At 41.3% G+C, this 21,560-nt stretch overlaps 1 protein-coding gene across 1 annotated transcript in view; it reads left to right on the forward strand.

Annotated features, from left to right (window-relative positions):
- The first annotated feature begins 2,773 nt into the window (after window positions 1-2,773).
- The window catches only part of ALCAM (activated leukocyte cell adhesion molecule), a 40,744-nt gene continuing 21,957 nt past the window's right edge, over window positions 2,774-21,560 (forward strand). The window contains exons 1-6 of the mRNA XM_086622871.1: window positions 2,774-2,876; window positions 10,329-10,429; window positions 13,138-13,357; window positions 17,524-17,588; window positions 18,006-18,093; window positions 18,963-19,145. Coding sequence (XP_086478997.1) covers window positions 2,774-2,876; window positions 10,329-10,429; window positions 13,138-13,357; window positions 17,524-17,588; window positions 18,006-18,093; window positions 18,963-19,145 — 760 coding nt within the window. The remainder of the gene's footprint in view (window positions 2,877-10,328; window positions 10,430-13,137; window positions 13,358-17,523; window positions 17,589-18,005; window positions 18,094-18,962; window positions 19,146-21,560) is intronic.

The following is a 21,560-nucleotide window of genomic DNA, read 5'->3' on the forward strand; positions in this document are numbered from 1 at the left end:
AAAGCAAGAGGGCCAGCTCTTTTTTTAGTATGCTGGCTATTGACTCTTTCTAAAAGAGGAAAAAAGGATTTATAGTGAAATATAATGGGGGATTTTAGATAATTATTTTTGAGCTACAGGTTTTATTTGACTTAGTAGAAACTTTTAAGTCCCTTTAAGCTATTGGATACACAGCAGCATTGCTGACTAGCATAATGAGAAGGTGAAAAACAATTGGAGTAGTTTTAGCAAACGGAAAAGTGCTTTGGAAAGGCAACTGAGAAGCCTAACAGAAGTATGCTGCAGGAGCAGCCAGAGGCTAACCTCAGAAAAAGTGAGAAGTTTCACCAAGCTACAAAGGCTTGGTTGATCCCATTTTGCCTAATTAGGTATGCCCTTTAAAGTTGAAACTCATTGCAGTATTGACTCAGAAACTGTTTTCCCACATTTGCTGCTCATCTCTTGGCAGATAGCTTGCATTATTAAACTTTAGTAAGCTACAACTTGCTTCCCTGGCGGATGTGCAGGACTATTTGTAAAAAAAAAATCACACCATATGTTGGTAACTATTTTAATACATTATTTTGATTTTCCAGTATGTTAAAAAAAAAAAGTAATCATAGTTCCTTATGTTGGCCATCTTATCTCTTTTTCTGAGTTATAAAAACTATCCTAAGTTTTTATAAGGTTTTGTAAAACCTTATAAAGTTTTTTAAGCAAGGTTTTGTAAAAAATTGCGTCTAAGTAGTCATTAACAGTGACCTTTCAGCTGCAGGAGCAACTATGGGAAAGATAGCTTTTTTCCTCCACTGTATGATACTTATAGAAAACACGACTGGATTTTCTGATTCTGACCACAACTTGCCAATGTTGGACATGTCATAGAATCATAGAATGGTTTGGATAGTTCCAATCCCTCTGCCATGGGCAGGAACACCTTCCATTAGATCAGGTTGCTCAAAGCCTCATCCAACCTGGCCTTGAACGCTTACAGGGATGGGGCATCCACAGCTTCTCTGGGCAATTTGTTCCGATGTCTCACCACCCTTCTTGTAAAAAATTTCTTCCTTATATCTATTCTACATCTACGGTCTTTCAGTTTAAAGCCATTGCCCCTTGTTCTATCTCATAGAAACATTGCCTCTGCTAGCCTTACACTAACTCAAGCATTTTTAAGTGGGTAGATTTTTTTCCCCTAAGTCTTATTTGTAAATATTTGCTTGAGATTACACTGCATTTTTTTCCTACTTACAGCAACACCACTATATATGTAACTTTTTAAAACCTATGAGATTTACTCAAAGGACTCGAAAATTTAAACCCACAAATCAGCCTGCTAAAAAATCTGACTGGTTTTGGATTAGCACCAAATCCAGAAAGAGGGTTGCGTAATTCTGAGCCAAAAGCGAGGGTTTCTGAAAAATAGTGTGATTAGAGGGCCATTGAAATCACAGGTGATGTTTTGGGGTGGTGGTTTGTGGAAGGAAGCTTAGGAGTTTCCCTTTGAAAGGAAAATTTTGCTGTAACAAAGCCCAGGCGGTACAAAGGCACTCATGGCTTTCATGGGTTTTCCTTCCAGTTCTTTAGTGGATTTTGGAGTCTTCCTGATTAAAAAGGGACTGGATTAAAAGGCAGAGATGCGCTTACAGCTGCCAAGCACACCAGAGCTTTGCTGGTCCTGTTTCAGAGCTATTGGTCTTAGCAATTTCCTTTGTCTTCTTGGAGCTGGGCATTGGAACAGAAGCTGAGGTGGGAAGGTAGGAAGGTTGATGTGCTGACACAAGTAATTAATTTTGCAGTAGCATTTTGCATCGGTTACTGAGCTTTGAACTGATTGTTTGGTCTTAAGCTTTGCAGAAGCTAATGCTAGGAACAGCTTTTTTATGTAGTCTGAAAGCTTTGCTGACTTGGAAAGCAGTATCTGTTTTACTTTAAGTGACAACTATAACAAGCTTAATGGTGGACATTCAAATTTTAAAGGAATATGACTGTGTACAAATTTCTTTTGCATACCTATCAAAAATTCTAGAAACTTTTGATGATTACGATTACTGTCATGATTATTGCTTTATACATAACGTTTAAAGCTCCTAAGCTGACAAAAGGTTATTAGTCATTGTTATTTAGATGCAATCTAGGCGGTTTGGTACACTCAGACTGATGAAGCTTTTCTTCTGTATATTCTCCAGTGTGCTCCTTTAGTAGCAAGGATGATGAAAAATGTTTAGAGAAATGCTCAGTGTGGACCTCCCTGGGGTAAAGCTTACAGTAATGATCACCGCTGTAAACTCTGCACTGTGGCATCTACTGCAAACCCATCTGCTCTTGGAATGACATCACTTTCTAAGACCTCTGCCTTGCAGATCGAAATTTCCCTTCATCATTTCAAAAGCTTGTGCTAAAATTGTTCCAAATCAAGCCACAAGCAAAGCTCACAGGAAAGAAGCGTACAGATGCCAACACTGTATTCTGGTGTGGGAAGCGGGGAAAGTAGTCATGGAAATACTGAAACAGCTGGATGTTCTGGAATCTTAGAGCAGAAATAGCCCTAAGTGAAATAACGGCAGTTGAGTAGTCTGGTTCGTGAACAGGCACACGGAATTTTACTGGGGGACTTTGAAAACTGTGCTTAAAGTGCTTGGTGGGATTTTGGACCTAAACTCATGGAGGCCTCAGCCTTGAGCTTGCACTTTGGGTCATGTAGAAAGCCAAGCTATGTGATTGTGTAGGAAAACTGCTCATCCTGCGCAGCGCGTGACTGGCTGAACTACAGAGCAAAACGCCGGTGGGAAGCATGCATCGGCCTCTGTCTTCCATACCAGAGATGGAGGAGGAGGCTGAGGATTTCTTTGATGATAAGGTGATAGAGCCCGTGCAGCCTCGGTCAGATGGGACAGGTTATCTCAGCTAGTTTCTAATTATAGCTGGTTTCTTTGTACCGATAAAAAAACCATTTGATTTGTATGGAATTTAAAAGGAGTAGGAGCATATTAGTTGTTAGTGTTCGCAAGAGAGAGGATTTTTGAAGTGTTGACGTGTGCCCGTTAGTATTTTTTCCCTCATTTGTAAGGAGAAACTCTGGGGGGTTTAAACAAGCATAATGCCTTGTGTAGAGTAACGATAGCTGAATTCTGCTGACGTTTAATGCCTGCTCTCCAACTCTGGTGTCCTGAGTATCTCTTTAGTTTAAATACCCTGCCTGTTTCCTGATGTCTACTGCCTGATGCATTGATGTTGCTGGGTGCCAAGCCCCATCTCCCTAATCTGCCTGAGTACTTGCCAAAGTCAGTGTTAAGCACCTAAGTGCTCCTGTTTGTGTGGGTTTGGCTACTTGTGTCTTTGGAGATAAGTAGGTGGTTTTTTTTTCCCAGCTCTGACATCTTCCAGAGTCACAACCATGTTTTGAGTTGGTTCTTCCCCCCCAAAAAAAGCAAACCTCCGAATGTGCATTCACACTCAGTTACTCACATCTTCAAAGAGCTCAAGTTAGCAGTGATGATTCCAAAGGGTAATTGCTGTCTGTTGCATCAGTGCTTCTAAGATGATAAAGGATTTTTTTCCTTTGGTGTTAAAATTGCCTGTGCTCTAATATTATTCAGGGTTTAAAACTCATTGAAGGAATGCTGTGATAAAGTATAAGAAACCCTTCAGCAAGTTCTGTTATGTTGTTTTACAAGTGTATGTTCCATTACATACTGTTGGATATGTTTATCTGCAGTTAGTTTCCCACTTGGATAATATTGATGATTCTCTGGTAACTAATAGTGCTTTTGAAGCCCTAGTTACCCTTGTGTGGATTTGTTTCACTATTTAAATAGGTAGAGATAAAAAACAATATGCTGTTTATATAAGCTGTATCAGATAACGTATCCACAAACACACACTCTTTTGGTTTTAATCATATTTTTACGATGAAGATAATCAGTGTTTGAATTTTCTTGGAAGTGTTTGCCCTGCTTTCCCATTTTGATGTCCAGCATATGAAACAAGGAATGATCATAGCCACCATACTGAAATAGAGGCTGTCATATGTGTGAATTTTGATAACATAAGCCTTTTTGTTTTTTCTTTCTTTCTTTAACCAGTCTTTTGACATTCTGAAGTGTATCTTGTGTTTTCTGTGCTACGTCAGAAGATGAACAGCTGAGGGCAGGTCTGTGTGAGCTGTGCGTAAGAGTGCCCGTTGTAGCTCTTGTGTTCAGTGAAGTGAGCCGGATCACAAGGACAAGCTTGTTGAAAAAATGGCACCAGGGCGTCTGCTGCAGAGATCTGCAGACTCTAGACTGAGTGGTGTGTGGCTCAGCACAAAGGATGATTAAAGTCCCATTATATCCATACAGGACTTACCTTTTTTTCTGCTGACTTTGTCAGGCCCAAGTAGGGAAACTCAAGGTCCATGACGTGTTTGCTGTATTTTGTGTTCTCTGCTCCCATGATCAGTGGTGTGAGTGTCTTGAAAGTTTACTGAAAAGTTGCTTTTTGCCAGGCAAGGAAAAGAGAGGGAGAAAAAAGTAATTCAAAGTTGAGTCCTGTCTGAAAAGTCCAATTTGGAAGTTTATCATGGAAGGGCGCCAGCCAACTGGAAGGCAGATTTGCAGAGAAGGTCCAGGGAATCCTGGTTCTGGTCCCAAGTTGAACATGAGCCAGCAATGTGCCCTTACAGCAGAGGCAGCTAATGGTATCCTGGGCTTCATTAGGGAAAGTATTGCCAGCAGGTCAAGGGAGATGATTGTTGCCCTCTACTCAGGGCCGATGAGGACATATCTGGAGCACTGTGTCCATTTCTTGGCTCCTCAGTACAAGAGAGAGATGGACATACTGGAGAGAGTCCAATGAGGGGCCGTGAAGGTGTTAAAAGGGACTAGAACATCTCTTACATAAGGAAAGGCTGAGAGAGCTGGGAGGATGCAAAGAGGACAGAGCTGGACACTTGTCACTGATGCCCAGTGACAGGACAAGATGTGATGGGCACAAACTGAGGAACAGGACGTGACTCTCAACATTAGGAAACACTTTTTTCCTGTGAGGGTGACTGAGCTCTGGCCCAGGTTGCCTAGAGGGGTTGTGGAGTCTCCATCCTTCGAGATACTCAAAGGCTGTCTGGACCTAGTCCTGGGCAACTGGCTCTAGGTGGCCCTGCTTGAGCAGTGATGTGGGACCAGATGACCTCCAGAGGTCCCTTCCAACCTCAACCATTCTGTAATTTTGTGAAGTCTCTTGATTTTTTTCTCTAAAAAGTGCTTTTAATTAAATGGAAAATACTTTTCACTATTAAAATCCACTTTAAGGCATTATCAGTATCAACAGTCGGGACAGTAAGTACCTGCTGTCAAGTCTTGTCTCATTCATTCAAAGCTGGACAGTTTTTTCTAATATGTTTTGCATTGTGTCGACAACCAGCTGTCATTCATATACTGCTTTGCCCTTAAAAAAAAACAAAAACCAAAATAGAACAAAACAAAAACGTACTGTTAATAAAAGGTGACTTCCTGATCTTAAGAACACACAGTTACTGGTTTTGTGAAATGTTGGTGTTTCCTGGCTGGTACCTAAATGGATGCTCAAGAGGACCTGTGTGTATGCCTGTATACGTGAAATCCCTTTAGGAAGTGGTGAGGAGGGCAGAAAGAAAAATCCACCTGTTGCTACTTCAGAGCTGATAACAAGCAACTTAATAAAATATTAATTTCATTAGGCAGAACTTTTTAGCCTCCCACAACATATTACTGACAAGATAATCTTGACTACCTGAAGATAAAATGGGAGGGCCAAAGCCTCAAGTAAAGATTTGTAGTGCCAAACCTAACCTACAGTTTCCAAAGTAGGTGTTAAATAAACATAATAGCTCTTGGATTTGAACACTTCCATGTCAGAAGCTGCTAATTGACCTCCCCTGCTTGCTGGTGATGATTGCTGTAAAGAACCGTAGTGGCCAACACGTCCTGCTGTTCTCCAGTAATGAGACCTTGCTCCTTGGGTCCGGAAAACGTCATAGAAAGCATCATTGCTGAACCTGGCAGGGCAGAAGCATTAGCAGTAAAAAATTAGGTGCAGAAGGAAATACAGGACATCTCTGTAGATGTAAAACTCCATTTAAATCAGTGGGCTCCAGGGTGTTGAGGGAAGCTCAGCTGCCTAGTTTTCCATGGCTTTAGTAACTGGAAGTAGGCTGTGCTATGAGGCAGCCGAGCAGGCCAGTGAAGGTGAATTTTGGGCAGTACCTCTGCTAGTCATAGTTTTCAGATGCAGGTTCATAGTCTCCAGTGGATCTTGCATCTAAGGGGTGTTTTAATGTTTTACATTTGTCATGGAAATGTTACTCTCAAACACTTAAAAAAGGTGTTTACAGCAAGAAAAATATTTGGTATTTCAAATGAAAGGTAGAGGTAGAAAACAGCTACTTTTCACACAATTCCTACAGCTTTTGTTGTTTCTTTGGAGAGACGTCAGCTTCCTGATTTTTAAATATTCACCTTCTGTCCCTTCCGCTTATATGACCCCATTGATTTAAAAATAATAATTAGTCTAAATTGTGACCTACAATGATATACTCTTGGTGAGGATCTTAAGATAACAACAGCCCCTCCTCTTCCTTTAAGCCTCTGATCAAGTAGTCAGATTTTTTTGTTTTGTCCCCCAGGTATGTAGGTACTGTTAGGTTCTTCCCCCTGATATACAGGCAGAGTGGGGGACAAAGAAGGATTCCAGTTAGCACTGCCATGAGGATGTGGCAAGTGCTGTAATTAACACCATCAACAGAAAATGCCATTTCAATTCAGCAGTGCCTTGTGAGGATCTTTCACCAAGTCATCATGCTTTTCCTGATGCTGCTGCTTTCGTCCCATGCCCTAACCTATGTGGAAATGCTTAATCTGGCTTAAGAGATTCTTCAGCACTAGATGAAAGAGGAAGAAGTGAGTTAAGAGCTGCCTCAGCCCACCCAAACATGTATGTAAAGACAGGGAAGGACAGTGAGCTGGATTAACCTGGTACATAGCGTTAATTCATAGCTAGTTCAAGCAGAGCTGCTCCTGGCATACATGGGACCTGCTCCTACCTCTGAATTAGTGTTATTATTGACAACAGTTTTCGAAGGCGACACCTGAAAATCATGCGGGGGAGCTCGCTGAGCTCTTAATTAGCTACAGAAAGGTGCATCAGGGATTCAGCAAGGCAGGGCATGGTGTCCGGTGGCTTCTTGCAGGGTAATTCCCTACAGCTGCCTCTGTGCCCACCTGCAGTTAACGAGAGATGAGGGCCTTGACACTGACCCTGTGTTGTGTTAGGGCACAGAGCAATTTGTTATCTAGCCGTAGATCCTGCTTTCAGTTCTTTTTTCCTTAGGATGAGCTGGAAACTATGTAAAGGGCTCTCAGAAAATGGTGATTGATGGTAAGCGCTGTCATATAGTTAAGCAGTCATTTTCTTCTATTTTCCTCTTCATCCCACCATTTTGCAAATATATCCAAGAGCAACAGAGAGGGTAATTTCCAAATTTGTTGAGATGTTTTTTTTTTCTTAGTTTTGTTTCTTAATGTATAGGTTTTCAAAGTTGTTTTGTGGAGATTACTGCAGTTTCTGCAGTGAAAAGTTTGCAGTTACTCAACTAGTTTGCGCTCCTTAAATGTCCTAGATTTGTTGCTACTGAAGTGGAAGGAGAAAATTTTACAGCAGGACCTCTTGTATTCTTGTAAGGACCATTTCTCTTTATTTAAAGTAAAACCTGTGTCTTTTGGGTTCTGCGTTAACAAATTCCTAGAAAACGGTATGATTTTAGTTTAGGCAGAATTTACGGCAAGACATGATTTTGAGGGTGTGTTGTCCATCTTAAGAGATGCCTTTCAGGTGAAAGGGTTCTGAAAATCAGAGGCCAGCCTTTCTCTTTCTCAGGCCATTCATCAATTACCTGCTCCGAATGCCATACATGTAAATCCTTTCCAGAAACGGTTTCATTCACACTCATGAGACTGTCAAGTCTTTCATAGCACTTACTCATTACCGTAGCAACTTGCAGGGGGTTAAACAGGTATCTAGGAGAGAACAACATTACAGATCCCACAGGGTCTTTTTGTTATCTGCTAATGACAGGGAATATCTCCTAGCAGGAAGAGCAGTTTCTGTTTTTCCATGTGATGCAAGATACTATTACAGAATTTCAAATAACTAAATGACACTTGTCTGAAATTGGAACAGGTACTAACCAGCTTACTAATTGAATATATATTTGCAAGTCTCTTGTAATTTTGCACCCATGGCAGAGAGGAACCAAAAGGACTGGTTTTTCTAGCTCTAGCAGAAATGAAAATTGGAATTCAACTTGCAAAAACGAAGTTGTGTTGTCCTCCTGGAGATCAGAATGAGGATGAGTCTAAGAGAGGGCCAAGGGAAAAATTTGTTCCAGCTTTGAATTTTACTTCCATTTATATTTGATTTCATAAAACATTGGTCCTATTTCCATAAAATTGAGGTTAGCTGATTTCTTAAAAAAAATTTTGTTTCATTTTTGGAGATTGTGCTTACTCAGCCCCATCTAGTGGACCAACTGCTGTTGTCATTTAGAAAACAGCTGGACTTTGTTAAACCATGCAGCAAATTGGAGCACGCAGTCCTTATAGTGTGAATGATGTACCTAAAGTATGTTGGTGACTAATTATATAACAGAATCAGAAGATTAGCAGTTTTTTAGTTGAAAAGGAGCAGTGTGAAGGAAAGAAAATTTAAGATACGTGTGGGTGGTGGAGCCTGTTATCTCCTGTATTCCCTTATCCCTTGAGCTCCACCCTGCTTGCCTGCTTCTCTACCTTACCATGCGGTGCCATCTAGGTTGTAAGCTTCTCTAAGGCATGATTTTGGAATACTGTTTCTTTGTGCAATAGCACACAGCACAAATCACAGCCAGATTGTCACTGTGATACAAATAGGAGCTGGTGCTAACAGTGAGCTCTGAAGTCCTCACCTGAGGAAAATCCTCTGGAGGTTTTCCAATTTAAATTGTAGGCAAGGAATTCGGTGTTTGGCTCTGTGAAAATACATGATTTTGTGTTTAAAGAAAAAAGAAAAATCCCTTGGGAAAACCTCCCTATAGAGTGCACACATGCAGAAAGCAATAGAATTGTCAGGTCATCCCAGTGAGTGCCTTGGGAAAGATAAAGGGTCTGTGGCTCCGGTCTTTTGGAGGTGCTTGGGAACAGGTTTGGTTTTTCCAGCTCTAGCAAGAAGGGGGGAATCTCTCGAAAAGTTAATGTCTCTAGAAGCCTAGGTGTTTCTGCAGCCCTGGCTACACCACCAGCGTCCTACTCCTCTCTCTTAAGTAAGGTTTCTTTGGAAGCTAGCCTTTAATTTTGTAGCTCCAGTTGCAAATGAAGGGAGAGCAGAAGGGGAGATCCTGAGTCTCTGGGCAGAAGACCCTGACAAAAGCCGCAGACGTGTGAGTGAGAGCAGGCAGCCACTGCACTTGCTCAGTGACACCAGGCAAGCTCCGGAGGCAAAACCTCCTTCCTGCGTAAGGAACGGCGAGCATCACTGCGAGCAGGGGAGCTACGGAAAATAGGAGCAGAGCAAAGTTGCGTTATAGCAAGTGCACCAAGTTGTAACATCTTCCCCTTTAAACTTAACTTGTGTTTTAACATTTCACCACTTTAGGGTCTGTTGTATTTGTTCAATTCACATGTTTTGGACAATGAAAATAAGTGGGTCAGTTTTATTCTGTAAATTTGTATGCATTAGCACGATAACATTGTGCTGAGGTTTCCAGAAAAGCTGTTCTTCAATAATTCATAGAAGTATTTCACTTCATTTTTCCAAAACCTAAATGTGCAGACTAGTTTGTTTCCCAGGTTTAAGGGAACCCAACGCTTTAATATTAACTCTTTTTTTCGAAGTTTTATGTAGTGCAGCAGTCAGAATATTGCTTTTCTGCTGGCCTCCTCACAATATTGTGTTGCAACATAACCTCTCCAGGAAGAAGTCGCTTTTCAGATGAAGAAAATAAAGGTTTAGGGATTTTCCTTTTCAAGTTTTAAGTTTGGGGTGACAGCCGTGGATACTGATTGTAGTGTACGTGTTCATCCAGTTGAGCAGGTGCAATCCTGTTTGAAAATCTACTTGGCTCCCACTAATCGCAGCAGAAAACATGAGTCTGAAAAGGTCATAATGTTTAAGTAAACATATTTAGTGACGAGAACCCTGTTTTGTCAGAGGTTTGGGAATAAATCCTACATGCTGGAAAATACCTGTTTACAAAGGATGTGATTCTGCTTTTGTAATAACTATGAACTGAACATTGGCTAGCCCATGGAACTTCAAGAAAATGCTTAAACCTGTTTCCTCTCTTTCTGTTTCTCCTCTAGCTCTGGGATTGTACACAGTAAATGCAGTATATGGAGATACTATTACCATGCCTTGTCGTCTAGAAGTACCAGATGGTCTCATGTTTGGAAAATGGAAATATGTAAGTATATCTTACCTTTACATTTGTTAGAGCTGGTATAAGAAGATGTGTATTTCTTGTGTGCGAGATTACAAGGCTCCAATCGATAGGATTTCTGCCTTGGATACGGAGACATTCATTCTTGTGTGTGTTAGACTGTAAGGTTCCAATCTGCATAATTTCTGCCAAGCATAGATTAGAGGTTTGAGGAATTAATCGCATTGTTTAAGAGAAATAATTATTCAGGAGTTCTCCGCCAACCTGTATTAGAGATCTGGCATGTTACCCAGTGATGTCTCACTCCCTGGACAGAGCCATCGCTGCACATTTGAATACTTTTGAAGTCGGCTGCCTGAAGCAGGGCGTGCTTCATCCCTGGGAAAGCGCTGTCCCTGGGTCTGGTTGATCTGACAGTCACTCAGTACTGTTCAGTGTGTTTAATGCACAGCAGAAAAAGAGGGCAGAGCTGACCTTAGGGTTGCTGGTGGTTTTGCTCTGCTGTTCCTTGTGTGCGGAGAACAGAGGCAAAACCACCGGTGCTCTCCTGGTTGTCTTGGTCCGCCTGCAGTAGGAACGTGGCAGGATGCACTTCTGTATGCAATCGGCATCCAGGTCCAAAAGAAGAATAAGCATATCAAAGTCAAATGAAACCTGGGAGCATACGTGGAAGAAACCACCAGGATGCCAAAACCTTTTTGCTTCTCAGACTGACATCGGGACAACTGGTTTTTCTGCTACTGTACAGTTCATCTAAATCTCTTCTTGTGCTCAAACCAAAACATTGCAAGCAATAACAGGTGATGTTTACTCTGACAGTGGATTTAAAATTACATAGTTCTCTCTCTCTTTTTAAATGACATCCACCTGCCTATTTTACAGCAGACTGGTCTGCCACTGGGTGTATTTCATAATCCCTCCTGGCTCCTTCCCTCCCTTGGGCCTGGAAATCTGCAGCTTTTGCAGCCCTCATCCACTCAGGAGTTCCTGCACCACAAGCATGTTTTGGGAAATGAAGTCAGAAGTCTGTGCAGGAAACTGTTTCATATAAGCATGCAGAAGACAGGGCTTACATTTTGCAATGTGCTTTTGAGTCTGCTGACTTTTCTTGGGAAGAAGTCCACCTATATGGAGATGCAAAGCTATTTTGAGAAAAAGAAATGCATTATCTCTTTCCGATGCATTTGGATTGCTCATCTCGGACAAGTACCAAGCAGCAAATGGCGATGTTACAGCTTCTCCTAAATGGAAAGGGACACAAAACCTGATGTGCAGAAAAGCCCATCCAATTGCTATTGTATGAAATTGTAGACACAGCCCACACAACCAAAGGAAAGTGATACCTATTCTCCTAGGGCAGCTCCCGGCATGGCAACACTTGTTTTTAGCAGGGGGAGGGTTTGGTGTAGGTTTTTTTGGTCAGGTGATTATTTCATTGGAAGAAGGAGGAACTCCGTTTTCTGCTCTGCTGCCTTGGGAGTAGCAATCTGGGTTGCTGGGGAGAGCCCGGAGCTGCTGGGACACTTGCACCATGGCAGCAGCAGGTGTTGCTCCCTTCAGCATCTACCTGTGCGTGCTCCTGCACTGGGTGGGCTTATGGAGTTAAGAGCTCATTTGGACTTGACAGCCAACTTTGTGTGCATCGAGTCAAGGCAAAGCTTTCTTTCCCTTGTGACAGACATCTAGAGTAATCCAAGAGTTTAAAGTGGGAGAGGGAGAAAGACTATAAGGGAATTTAAACTTCACTTTAGCTGTTGCCTCCTGCTCCCTGCCTGGCTCTGACACCACTCATCTCTTGTCACAACATCGTCATGCTTTTGTGGGTTCTGCAGTCAAGCTGAGGTATTGTGCTGGGAACGCTACTCACATCAGTACTGCAAGGTGTGAGGGATAAAAGGGGACAAAACCAAAAAAGATGGAGTCAGCCTTTCACTTTGCTTTATTTAAAGGCAGACAGTGTCTGTCGCTGCTCTGTGTGTGTGTAGGAGAGGGGGGAATGAAATCCTGCAGAACTCAGCCTGTGACTTTGTCTCTCATAAAAATAAATTTTTCATACGATAGGTTTGTGCAAGGCTGTCAACTTTGTATTCCTTCTTAGGATGACAGCTGCATACTGATTAATACAAGGAGGATGTCTAGAAAATGATATTTTGCAGATTATCCTGAGGTGCCTAAAGAACAGTATTTGATTGTATGTATATTCCCATGCCACAAGTTCTTGGGTCCTCTAAAAGCAAAGAGAAAAAAAAAAAGCTAAAAGCTAATTTAGAATAAAATAGGCAGTTATGCCTGATTAAATCCTGCATTTGGAATGAAGTCTGAATATCCCAGACAAACAATATGAATATTTAAAACAATCATTAAAAAAGGAAACTGAAGCTCTTGAGTCTAGCTCAGGAATGCTTCTATTTCATATACTTTTTCCTACAGAGACGCAGGTGGTACCAGCACCACCAGCCTTCATCAGAGAACGTCCTGTGATATGCTGAGGTTGAGCCAAAGTATTGAAATTATTTCTACTGCTGATATTCTCAGTGTGTACCGCAGCACTCTTAAACTAGCTCTCGTATTACACCGAATTTCTTGTTCGTGCGGCAGAAATTAATCAGGAAAAACCCATCTGATGTAGTTTTCAGATTTTTTTTAATTATGGGTTTGTACCAATTGCAGATCTTCAGGAACTTCTAAATGAATGTTTATGCAAAATAGAGGTGTTTATCCTTTTATTACAGGAAATGCCAAACGGATCTCCAGTATTTATTGCCTTCAGATCATCAACAAAAAAAAATGTACAGTATGATGATGTGCCAGACTACAAAGACAGGTTGAGTCTCTCAGAAAACTATACATTATCCATCAAGAATGCAAGAATCAGTGATGAAAAGAGATTTGTATGTATGCTAGTTACAGAAGATGATGTTTCCGAAGAGCCAACGATAGTCAGAGTCTTCAGTAAGTAAATCTAGATGTTACTACTGTTAACATTCATCAACATCTGAATCGTAAATTACGGAAACTTTTGTTTAAGGGAAAGATTAAAGCCAAGAAAGTAAGTTTGGCTGAGTAAATTACTAAGACTAGCGAATTTCTGCAGCTTTCAAAAATGTAATCTACTGGTGGCATTTACGTAACAGGACTGCCTGCACTTGCAGTTTATTCATGATAAGTGCTGGCTCAAAGAGAATTTTAGGCTTTGATAATGACTCACTTATGTGATGTCATTTGGCCTTGGAAATGAAAAATGTAAAATTAGCACTGATTATTTTCCATTTGTTCTCTGAGTGGATTTTTTTGCAGGAAGGAAGCATTAACTGTGTGCGGTCCGCAGGATTAGATCAGTGGAGAGGTTTAAACCAGCTCCGAGCAGCTCGTATGCAAGGATATGAACTGCGAGCGAGCGAGGGGCAGGAAAACGAGTTGCAAGCCCGGAATGCTTGTTTTGTCCCCTGCTGAACTACTGGGAGGAAGACCAGTCTGCAGTTCTTTTTAGAGCACAGCAAAGTTTATTAGCATTGGATATTGCTACAAACCGATGGCAAGGCTGATCCGCAGTGCCAACATCAGTGCTCTGAGGTGCAGTCCAGCTCCGAGCTTGCACATGCAGTCCCTCAAACCCTGACTCGCCCCAGGCAGGCATCTGTTAATCGTTTTTAGGGGCTCAGGTCTGCTGAGACTAAGGTTAGTGTTTGTAGGTGAGTGTAGCCCTGTGGCTGCAGTGGGTATCTCCCTCAGCGTCACAGAATCATAGAATGGTTTGGGTTGGAAGGGACCTCAAAGATCATCTAGCTCCAACCCCACTGCCATGGGCAGGGACACCCTCCACCACACCAGGTTGCTTAACGCCTCATCCAACCTGGACTTGAACACTTCCAGGGATGGGGCATCCATGTTTTTCTATGGGTTTTCTTTGGCTTTTGTTGCTCTTCAGAGGCAGATTTGCACAGTCAAAGTTAAGTCTGTGTTGTGAGAACACATTGCTTGCAGGGTTGGGCAGTTTCAAAGAGATCATACATCTGCTTGAAAAGCAAATTCATGTTTTGAAGGGCAACTTTAAGCTTCTCTCAGGGAGTCATCGGTGGTGTCCAGGCCGAAGTTTGTCAGTGGCATAAATGAGTTTGAATCTAGATTAGGAGTCAACAATAATTCCTTTCCCTCATTTCACTTCCAATTTGACTGCAAGAACAATCGAATTAATGACAACAGGGAGGAGTGTGCTCAGAGCACGCATAGTAAACACAGTGCTTCAAAGGAAATGATAAAGAATTATCGTGTTTACTTATCACGCAGCAGTAAATATGTAGATGAGACAGTGGTATATGGTGAAACGAAATGCTAACTGCTTGAATTACTGAGTACCGTACTAAATATTAACACCATGCTAACTCAGCCATGGAGCACAGCTTGGATGTTTTATTGTATGCATTAATACTAATACAGAAAGCTTCTATTTGCTAAGGAAGATAAGAATAGAGCATGCCACGTATGTAACGTGGCTGACTTAGCATTGCAAGAAAAAATTATCTTTGCTGGTTTTCATTTTGAGCTCACAACTTTATTCAGAGTTCTCTTAACATTTCTTTGCATTTAACTTCCTTGAGTCTGGTTTTTGGGGTTTCATTTTTTGTGCGTGCTTGCTTGCTTGATCTAATTATGAAAGAGAGAAGAGTAGCTTGCAAGCTCCATTTATTTAGCAGTGGAGTTTCTAACTTCTTGAACCACAGATACAAAGCTAAGCTGCAGCAGCACAAACCCTCATAAACTAAAACACTGCGCACCTGAAACTCAGCTGTATCCCAGAAGTGATGACTGACATTGGGTTTCACTGGAGCTTGTCACGTCCTCAGCTGTGCTGCCTGATTAACTCAGAACTAACGAGCTGAAGTGGCTCATTGCACAGGTACCACCTGCTAGTCTCGCTCGCTGGACTACTCAAACAAGTTCTACCAGCTTTCCAGACGGATCCTGTCAACATCTTTTTTTCGGAAATAAATGGCCAAAGTTTCCAAAGCAGAGCAGCCCGGTGGACGTTAGCTGCTGTCCTGCTACACCGATGCTTGGCTCTTGCAGGCAGTGAGCTCCTTCTCCCCTATTACAGGACCTTTATAGAGTTGCAGGGTACTCTGGCAAGCTCTTAAGCCGAGAGACAAGCAGCGTGCTGAAGTTGCAAACCCACAAAAGTGGGCTCCACTGCTGCCAAGTTTAAAATTTCTTCTCACTTCAGACGCTGAGCTGGTAAATGCCAAATCAGTCTTTTATAGCAAATTACCTTGGTGCACCTGCTGCGGCCATAGGGAGTGGGCAGCAGGCGATTCGGGAGCTGCTCCGAGAGAGCAGGTGGTGGCCTCTCAGCTGGAGCATCTGCTCGGCCACCAGAGCACCCAGAATAGGGAGAGACACGGAACAGGAGGTTCTCCCCTTCCCTCGGCAGGAGCATTGCAGAGGGGTCCAAGGCACAGAGTAGGTCTTCTCAAACCAGTCCTGGGGGAGATGAGAGACAAAAGGAAGCAAAGCCGAGGGGGGAGAAGGCGTTGTGGTTTGATCAGCTGGTGACTGTGACAGGCAGCCAACTATGCTTGTTTATGGGATCTGAAAATCTGAACCAGAAGGCCTGTTAATGGTCTTGTAAAACCTGATTTGCTTGAATTGACATGAAATGCTTTGTCCTTGACAGGTTCTTACAGAAAATAGGTTAACCTTTTTCCTTTATAACTAACAAAAGAGAAATAAACATGCACTTTTTTTTTCAATACCTTTATTAGCCTTTTCAAGAAATTGTGATGATTTTGGTGTATAGTTTTGACTGTTTTGTTTGTTTTTTGGTTTTTTTTTGCCACAAGCAAAGTTGTTTGAAAATGTCGGATTAATAGCTTCTTTTATTGCCTTCCATTTCCCTTTTGAGCTGTTGTTCTTGTTCCATCCTGGCATAGCCTTCCAAGCAAAGAATATCTGTGCGTTTTTGTGCACGTAAACGCACGTGCAAACATGTGCACACGCACACAGAGCAACTGGAATATTGTGAAAAGGTGTTGGCTTGCTGTCTTTGCGACAGCAGGAGCAGTACACCTGCACTTCAGTAACTCCGCCAGTGCGTCGAGATTTTGACAAGACAGCATGAAGTTCACTTTGGGCTGGGATTACTGACATACATACATAATTTCATAGGAAGTTTGATTTGGGAAAAAGGTTCTGTAAGCTGGCTTAGTTAAGGATGTTTCAGTCTAAAAGTATGTAATACGTATGATTATTTAAGCAGTATTGCTAGGGTGTAGAGGCTTTCTCTGACTGTATAAACATTGATTTATTTTTTTCCCTTCACTTTCCCTCTCTTCTTTCAAAATTGTGGGGAAAACTATCTTTTTTGGAAGTAAAAATTTGCATTCTGGGCTTCAGGCCAAACTATTTTAACAGACAAGTTATATAGTCTCTAGAGAGTAGTCTTTTATGATGGAAACGCTGATAGATCCTCCACTTTGGCAAGCTAAGAGGTCCATCTACCATAATAAAAGTAAATAAGAAGACATACTGCCACTGAAGAAGTAGTTTATTTTTTTTAAAAGAGTTATAACAAACTCAGGATCAGTTGGAGTAATTACACTTATCTCTGTCATCTGAATTTCTTAAATGTAACAATCCCAGTTAGGAAAAATAAACATTAGAAGAATGATTAGGTTGAATTCGTTCCTTTATAATGTGACAGCTCAGCTACAGTAATATCCACGGTAACGCTGCTTTTCTGTGGCTATAGTTTCTATACCTCTGGTTCCTTCTCCAGCATGTGTATCCTATAAATCAGATAGATTAGATCAGATCAGGTTCTCTCCTCCTGGGTGCCAAACTAGTCTGCCTGGCTAAACTATATATTGTCAGAATGCATGGAATTCATTATGGAACGTATGACATATTTTAAGGTGATGGTTTTTCCTTTTCAATGTGTTTGCTGATATTGAGGTAGAAGTATCTCACTTTTTCTTCTTTTAATGGCAAAGTGTAGGTAGGACTATACCAGGCCAGATTGTTCTATTTAATCTCAAAGTCCATGTATCTTTTAGTTACTTTTTGTTTTTCAAACAGCTGTTTGTGCTCCCTTCACTAGATCTTTTATCCTATTTATGTTTTAGAACAACCCTCTCAACCAGAAATCTTGCATCAAGCAGACTTCTTAGAAACAGAGAAGCTACAAATGGTAAGAGCAGCATTCTCCCTCAAAGTATGTGCCTGACAGCTACCCAAAGTCCCTTTACAGTCAAGACAGAGAGAGGTGATGGGCTGAGGCTCAGAGAGTGTGCGTGTGCATGCGTGCACACCTGCCTGGAAGAGATCATGGTCTATAGCTGAGCGCAGAGCATTTCCCTCGCCGCTACTGAATTAGCCCCACCTGATTCTGCAAATAGAGGCCATCCTGATCTTGGACCCACCACCAAACCCTCTTCCAGATTGTACCTAAGCCTCACTGGTGGGATTTGTCCTATTTTTAAAAAAGTGGCTGGGGCTAAGCACTTGAACTTTATAGAAGTCTTTACCCAAAGCAGCATAAGCAAAAGTAGAACTATGTTAAAACATAGCGGAGAAAACCCGTGACCGATTCCTGTCTGTTTTCCAGCTCGGGGAGTGTGTTGCAAGAGACAGTTATCCCGAAGGCAATGTTACGTGGTACAAAAATGGGAGAGTTTTGCAGCCCGTGGAAGAAGGTATGTTTCAGTGCTGGCCAATGTCCCTGCATCCACAGACAGGTGTATGCTTGAAAAGCTAGCTGTGCTTGTAAGAGTGGCTCTGCTTTAGTCTAATGTACTGTTCCTTTGAGGAGGACTATGATATGGAAAGATGAAACTGGAAGGAAGCTTCTAGGCCTTTCAGAGGCCCAAGCTATGCCATATAATCTCTCTCTTTCAGTTCCAGCTTTAAAACCACATCATGGGGAGGAAGATTGCCTTTGTTAAAGCTATTGCAAAGCTATTCTTGAGCCTGTGTAGCTACTAGAAACCTGTATCTAATTTCTAACTTCTTATAAGGTATTAACTGTCTCGATTTCACACCTGTCCAATATTGTGTTTTGGACCGTGTAGATTACCATCTCCTTATACAGGCATTTATTTTCCAGGATATTTAGGAAGAACATTTCTTTTCCTCTCCCTTTCAAATTTGATTTTGACAGGCTGATCAGACCGCAGTGTTTCACCTTCCATTAAACAGAGTATGCTTACAAAATTAAGTTATAAGTGTGATCCTAAAAATTGGGTTTGTCAGCATTTTTGACATCATCTTTCTGTCTTACAAATCATGCTGAGATTTGTACTGAAAAACCCCACCAGTTTGCAATTAGGTTTTTGTTTTGATTTGATTTCAAATGTACAGTATGTTAGGATTATGTTGTTGAGAAAATGTTCCTGATACACGTCAGTGGCAATACTAGAGAAAAACTCTTTGTAAATCTCTTGGGTAATTTGGCAGGTTGCTTGCATGTTTGAAACCTGATAAAAAATACAGTGCAGGCAACAAAATGTAGAAAAAAAGTTGCAAATTTTGTCTGTGTGACACTGAAACAGTATTTCCTTTTCAGCTGTGGTCATAAATTTGCAAAAGACTGTAGACAAATCAACTGGACTCTTCACCATGACATCATCTCTTCAGTACATGCCAACAAAGGAAGATGCAAATGCCAAGTTTTCTTGCATTGTGACATATTATGGACCATCTGGCCAGAAAACAATACAATCTGAACCAGTTGTCTTCGATGTTCACTGTAAGTTATTAAAAAGCATCTATTGCTGTATGAAGTCTGCCTCGGGGGAAAAAGCAAACTCAGAGACAGTTTACAAAATTACAGAGACGTTGCTGCTTGGCTGTCGAGATGGTTTCTTCAAAGCTGGTTTGCAGCAAGAAGGTCTGAGTATGTTGTCTGTGTATTTTTTACTTATTTTCAGATTTACCTGAGATTTCTTTCTTTCTTTCTAACAGTAGAATACTGAATACCAAGATTGCATTGACAAGAGGAAAGTGGTAACCATAAAAAGTTACAGTGAAATGGGCTTTTCAGAACTTCAACAGAAGTTAGAGAGGTCGATTAGAGTGACTCTCTGTGCCCCTTGAAATGTGCAATAAGTACACAATATAGTTTTTAGTATACTCAAATGTTTTTCAGTTTTGCAGAGTCAGCGTCAAACAGCTAATGCTGGCAGACTACCTTTCACAAAATGCAGTACCTTCTCTACAGCTGTAAGATGCTGATTTTTACATTTAAAATGTAGCATTTGTATATTGGATACATTGGTAGTACAGAATTTGTGTAAATAATTACTTCATCTGGCCCAAGTCCTAAAGCAACTCCTTTATTGTGTTACTGACCAACATGGAAATTGTGCTTCTGCTCTGAGTGAAGAAAGCAGACAGTTGGCAAGGAAAGGTGAGAGAGTGGTAGCAGTTAGAGAAAGGGGAAGAGGCATTTGAAAGTCTTGTGAAATGACACTTCTGAAGGACTGTAGAAGGCAGCAGGTCGTAGCAGAATAAAGAGGAACAGGAGATATGCAGGATGCCCAGTCAGGTGTTATCTTTCTGTCGCTTCAGGTAATACTTCAGCTTGTAAAAGAAAAGTCTCTGTTTTGGGAGTGGTGGGGTCTAATTATATGGTCCAGACATCTGATAGGGCCTAGTTTACATTGTGTAACAGCTCTGTAATCCAGTTGAATATAAAAGGAATTAGTAACGCAGACCGGATTTCTGCAGCTAGCAGGTGTGCTCCATTGCCCTGAAAATGAAGTGGCAAGGTACGTTCTACGGATTGGTTGCTTCTCCTTCACATGTAAAGTTTGTTGACCCCCAGAATAGGGATCAGTTTTGAGCAGTTGCTCCTTGGTTTCACTGGGAGAAACCAGAGTAAACACCTTTTCACCAGCTGTTTCTCCAGAATGACAACTGGCAGAACTAATGGAGAAGAAAACTTCTGGGATACTGACTGTTTATCCTTTGAAATAACGTACAGATTTCAAGCCTGCAGACACCAATCACATCACTTTAGAGATTTTTTTTAGGTTTTGGTTTTGATTTAAAGTTTGGTACCAAATTTCGCTGTTTTTTTTTTTCTCTCATCTGTGGAGCCCCATGACTGTGAATGGCAGATGTTCACCATAATGTCACAGAAATGCAATGACCAGAAAGAAGTACTTGCTGTTACTACCAATGCCGTCTCCATTTCTCCACCACTTTCATGCGTTGGGCTACTTCACCTGTTGAGGATGAGGCTCTTGCAGATTTCTATGATGCCTGTATTATGTGCACTTGCAATTAAGAAGGAAATATGAGGGGAAAAAGAAGGCTGCACAGCACTACAGAATAGTCACTGCACCAGATTATCATGTGCAGTCCGTATTAAACATTTAATGTTTGCTAGACTAGATATTTTAATCCTGGTCTAGTAACACACAACTTAATTAAGATGGTTCTTTCCCCAGAGATGGGCAATATCATTGTACTGGGACTTCACCAACAGTGGGAGGCAGGCAGAGCCTTCAGTACCCCTTCAGCACTGAAGAGACCTCAAGTATCAGCTTGTTTGGCTTTTTGAGTACAGGGTTACCCAATTTCCTTTCTATTTTCCTTTGCTATAACTTCAATTCCTTACTCTGCTCAAATACATCTCCAAATGAATTTTTGAAACTCTTCATTAATAGACCTTCAAAGCTGCAAGAGATGGATTTCTTGACTGCTGTTAGTTGATGATAATGACATGTCTGATTTGGTTTTGTTTTTTAATTTGGTTCAGTGATCTTAATTAGTTTCTTTCTCAATAAATTTGATTTTTTTATGGCTCAGATGTAATGCAGATGAAAAAAATGGCAGACTGACTCTGAGAAATGGAAGCCTTTCTTTCAGCTTTTTTTTTTTTTCAGATTGACTGTCAAAACTATCATGTTTTGTATCTCTGAGGCAAGTAGAAAAAGAAATCATAAAGATGACCTGTGGTTCATTCTGATATCTAGTGAGACTCCCATTTAGCATAAAGAAACGGGGAGAGCATGCTTAGAACTATGCCTGCACAAGATTTTTTTAAAGACCTGTTCAGTCATGATTTAGAAAACTTTTTACTGTTTTTTGTAGCTCTGGGTTAGTGAAGTCTCTAGTACTCAAGTGTTTTAACAGCTAGTTGACATCCTAAGAGCAG

This window comes from Tauraco erythrolophus, chromosome 1, assembly GCF_009769465.1.
Source record: "Tauraco erythrolophus isolate bTauEry1 chromosome 1, bTauEry1.pri, whole genome shotgun sequence".
NCBI lineage: Eukaryota > Metazoa > Chordata > Aves > Musophagiformes > Musophagidae > Tauraco > Tauraco erythrolophus.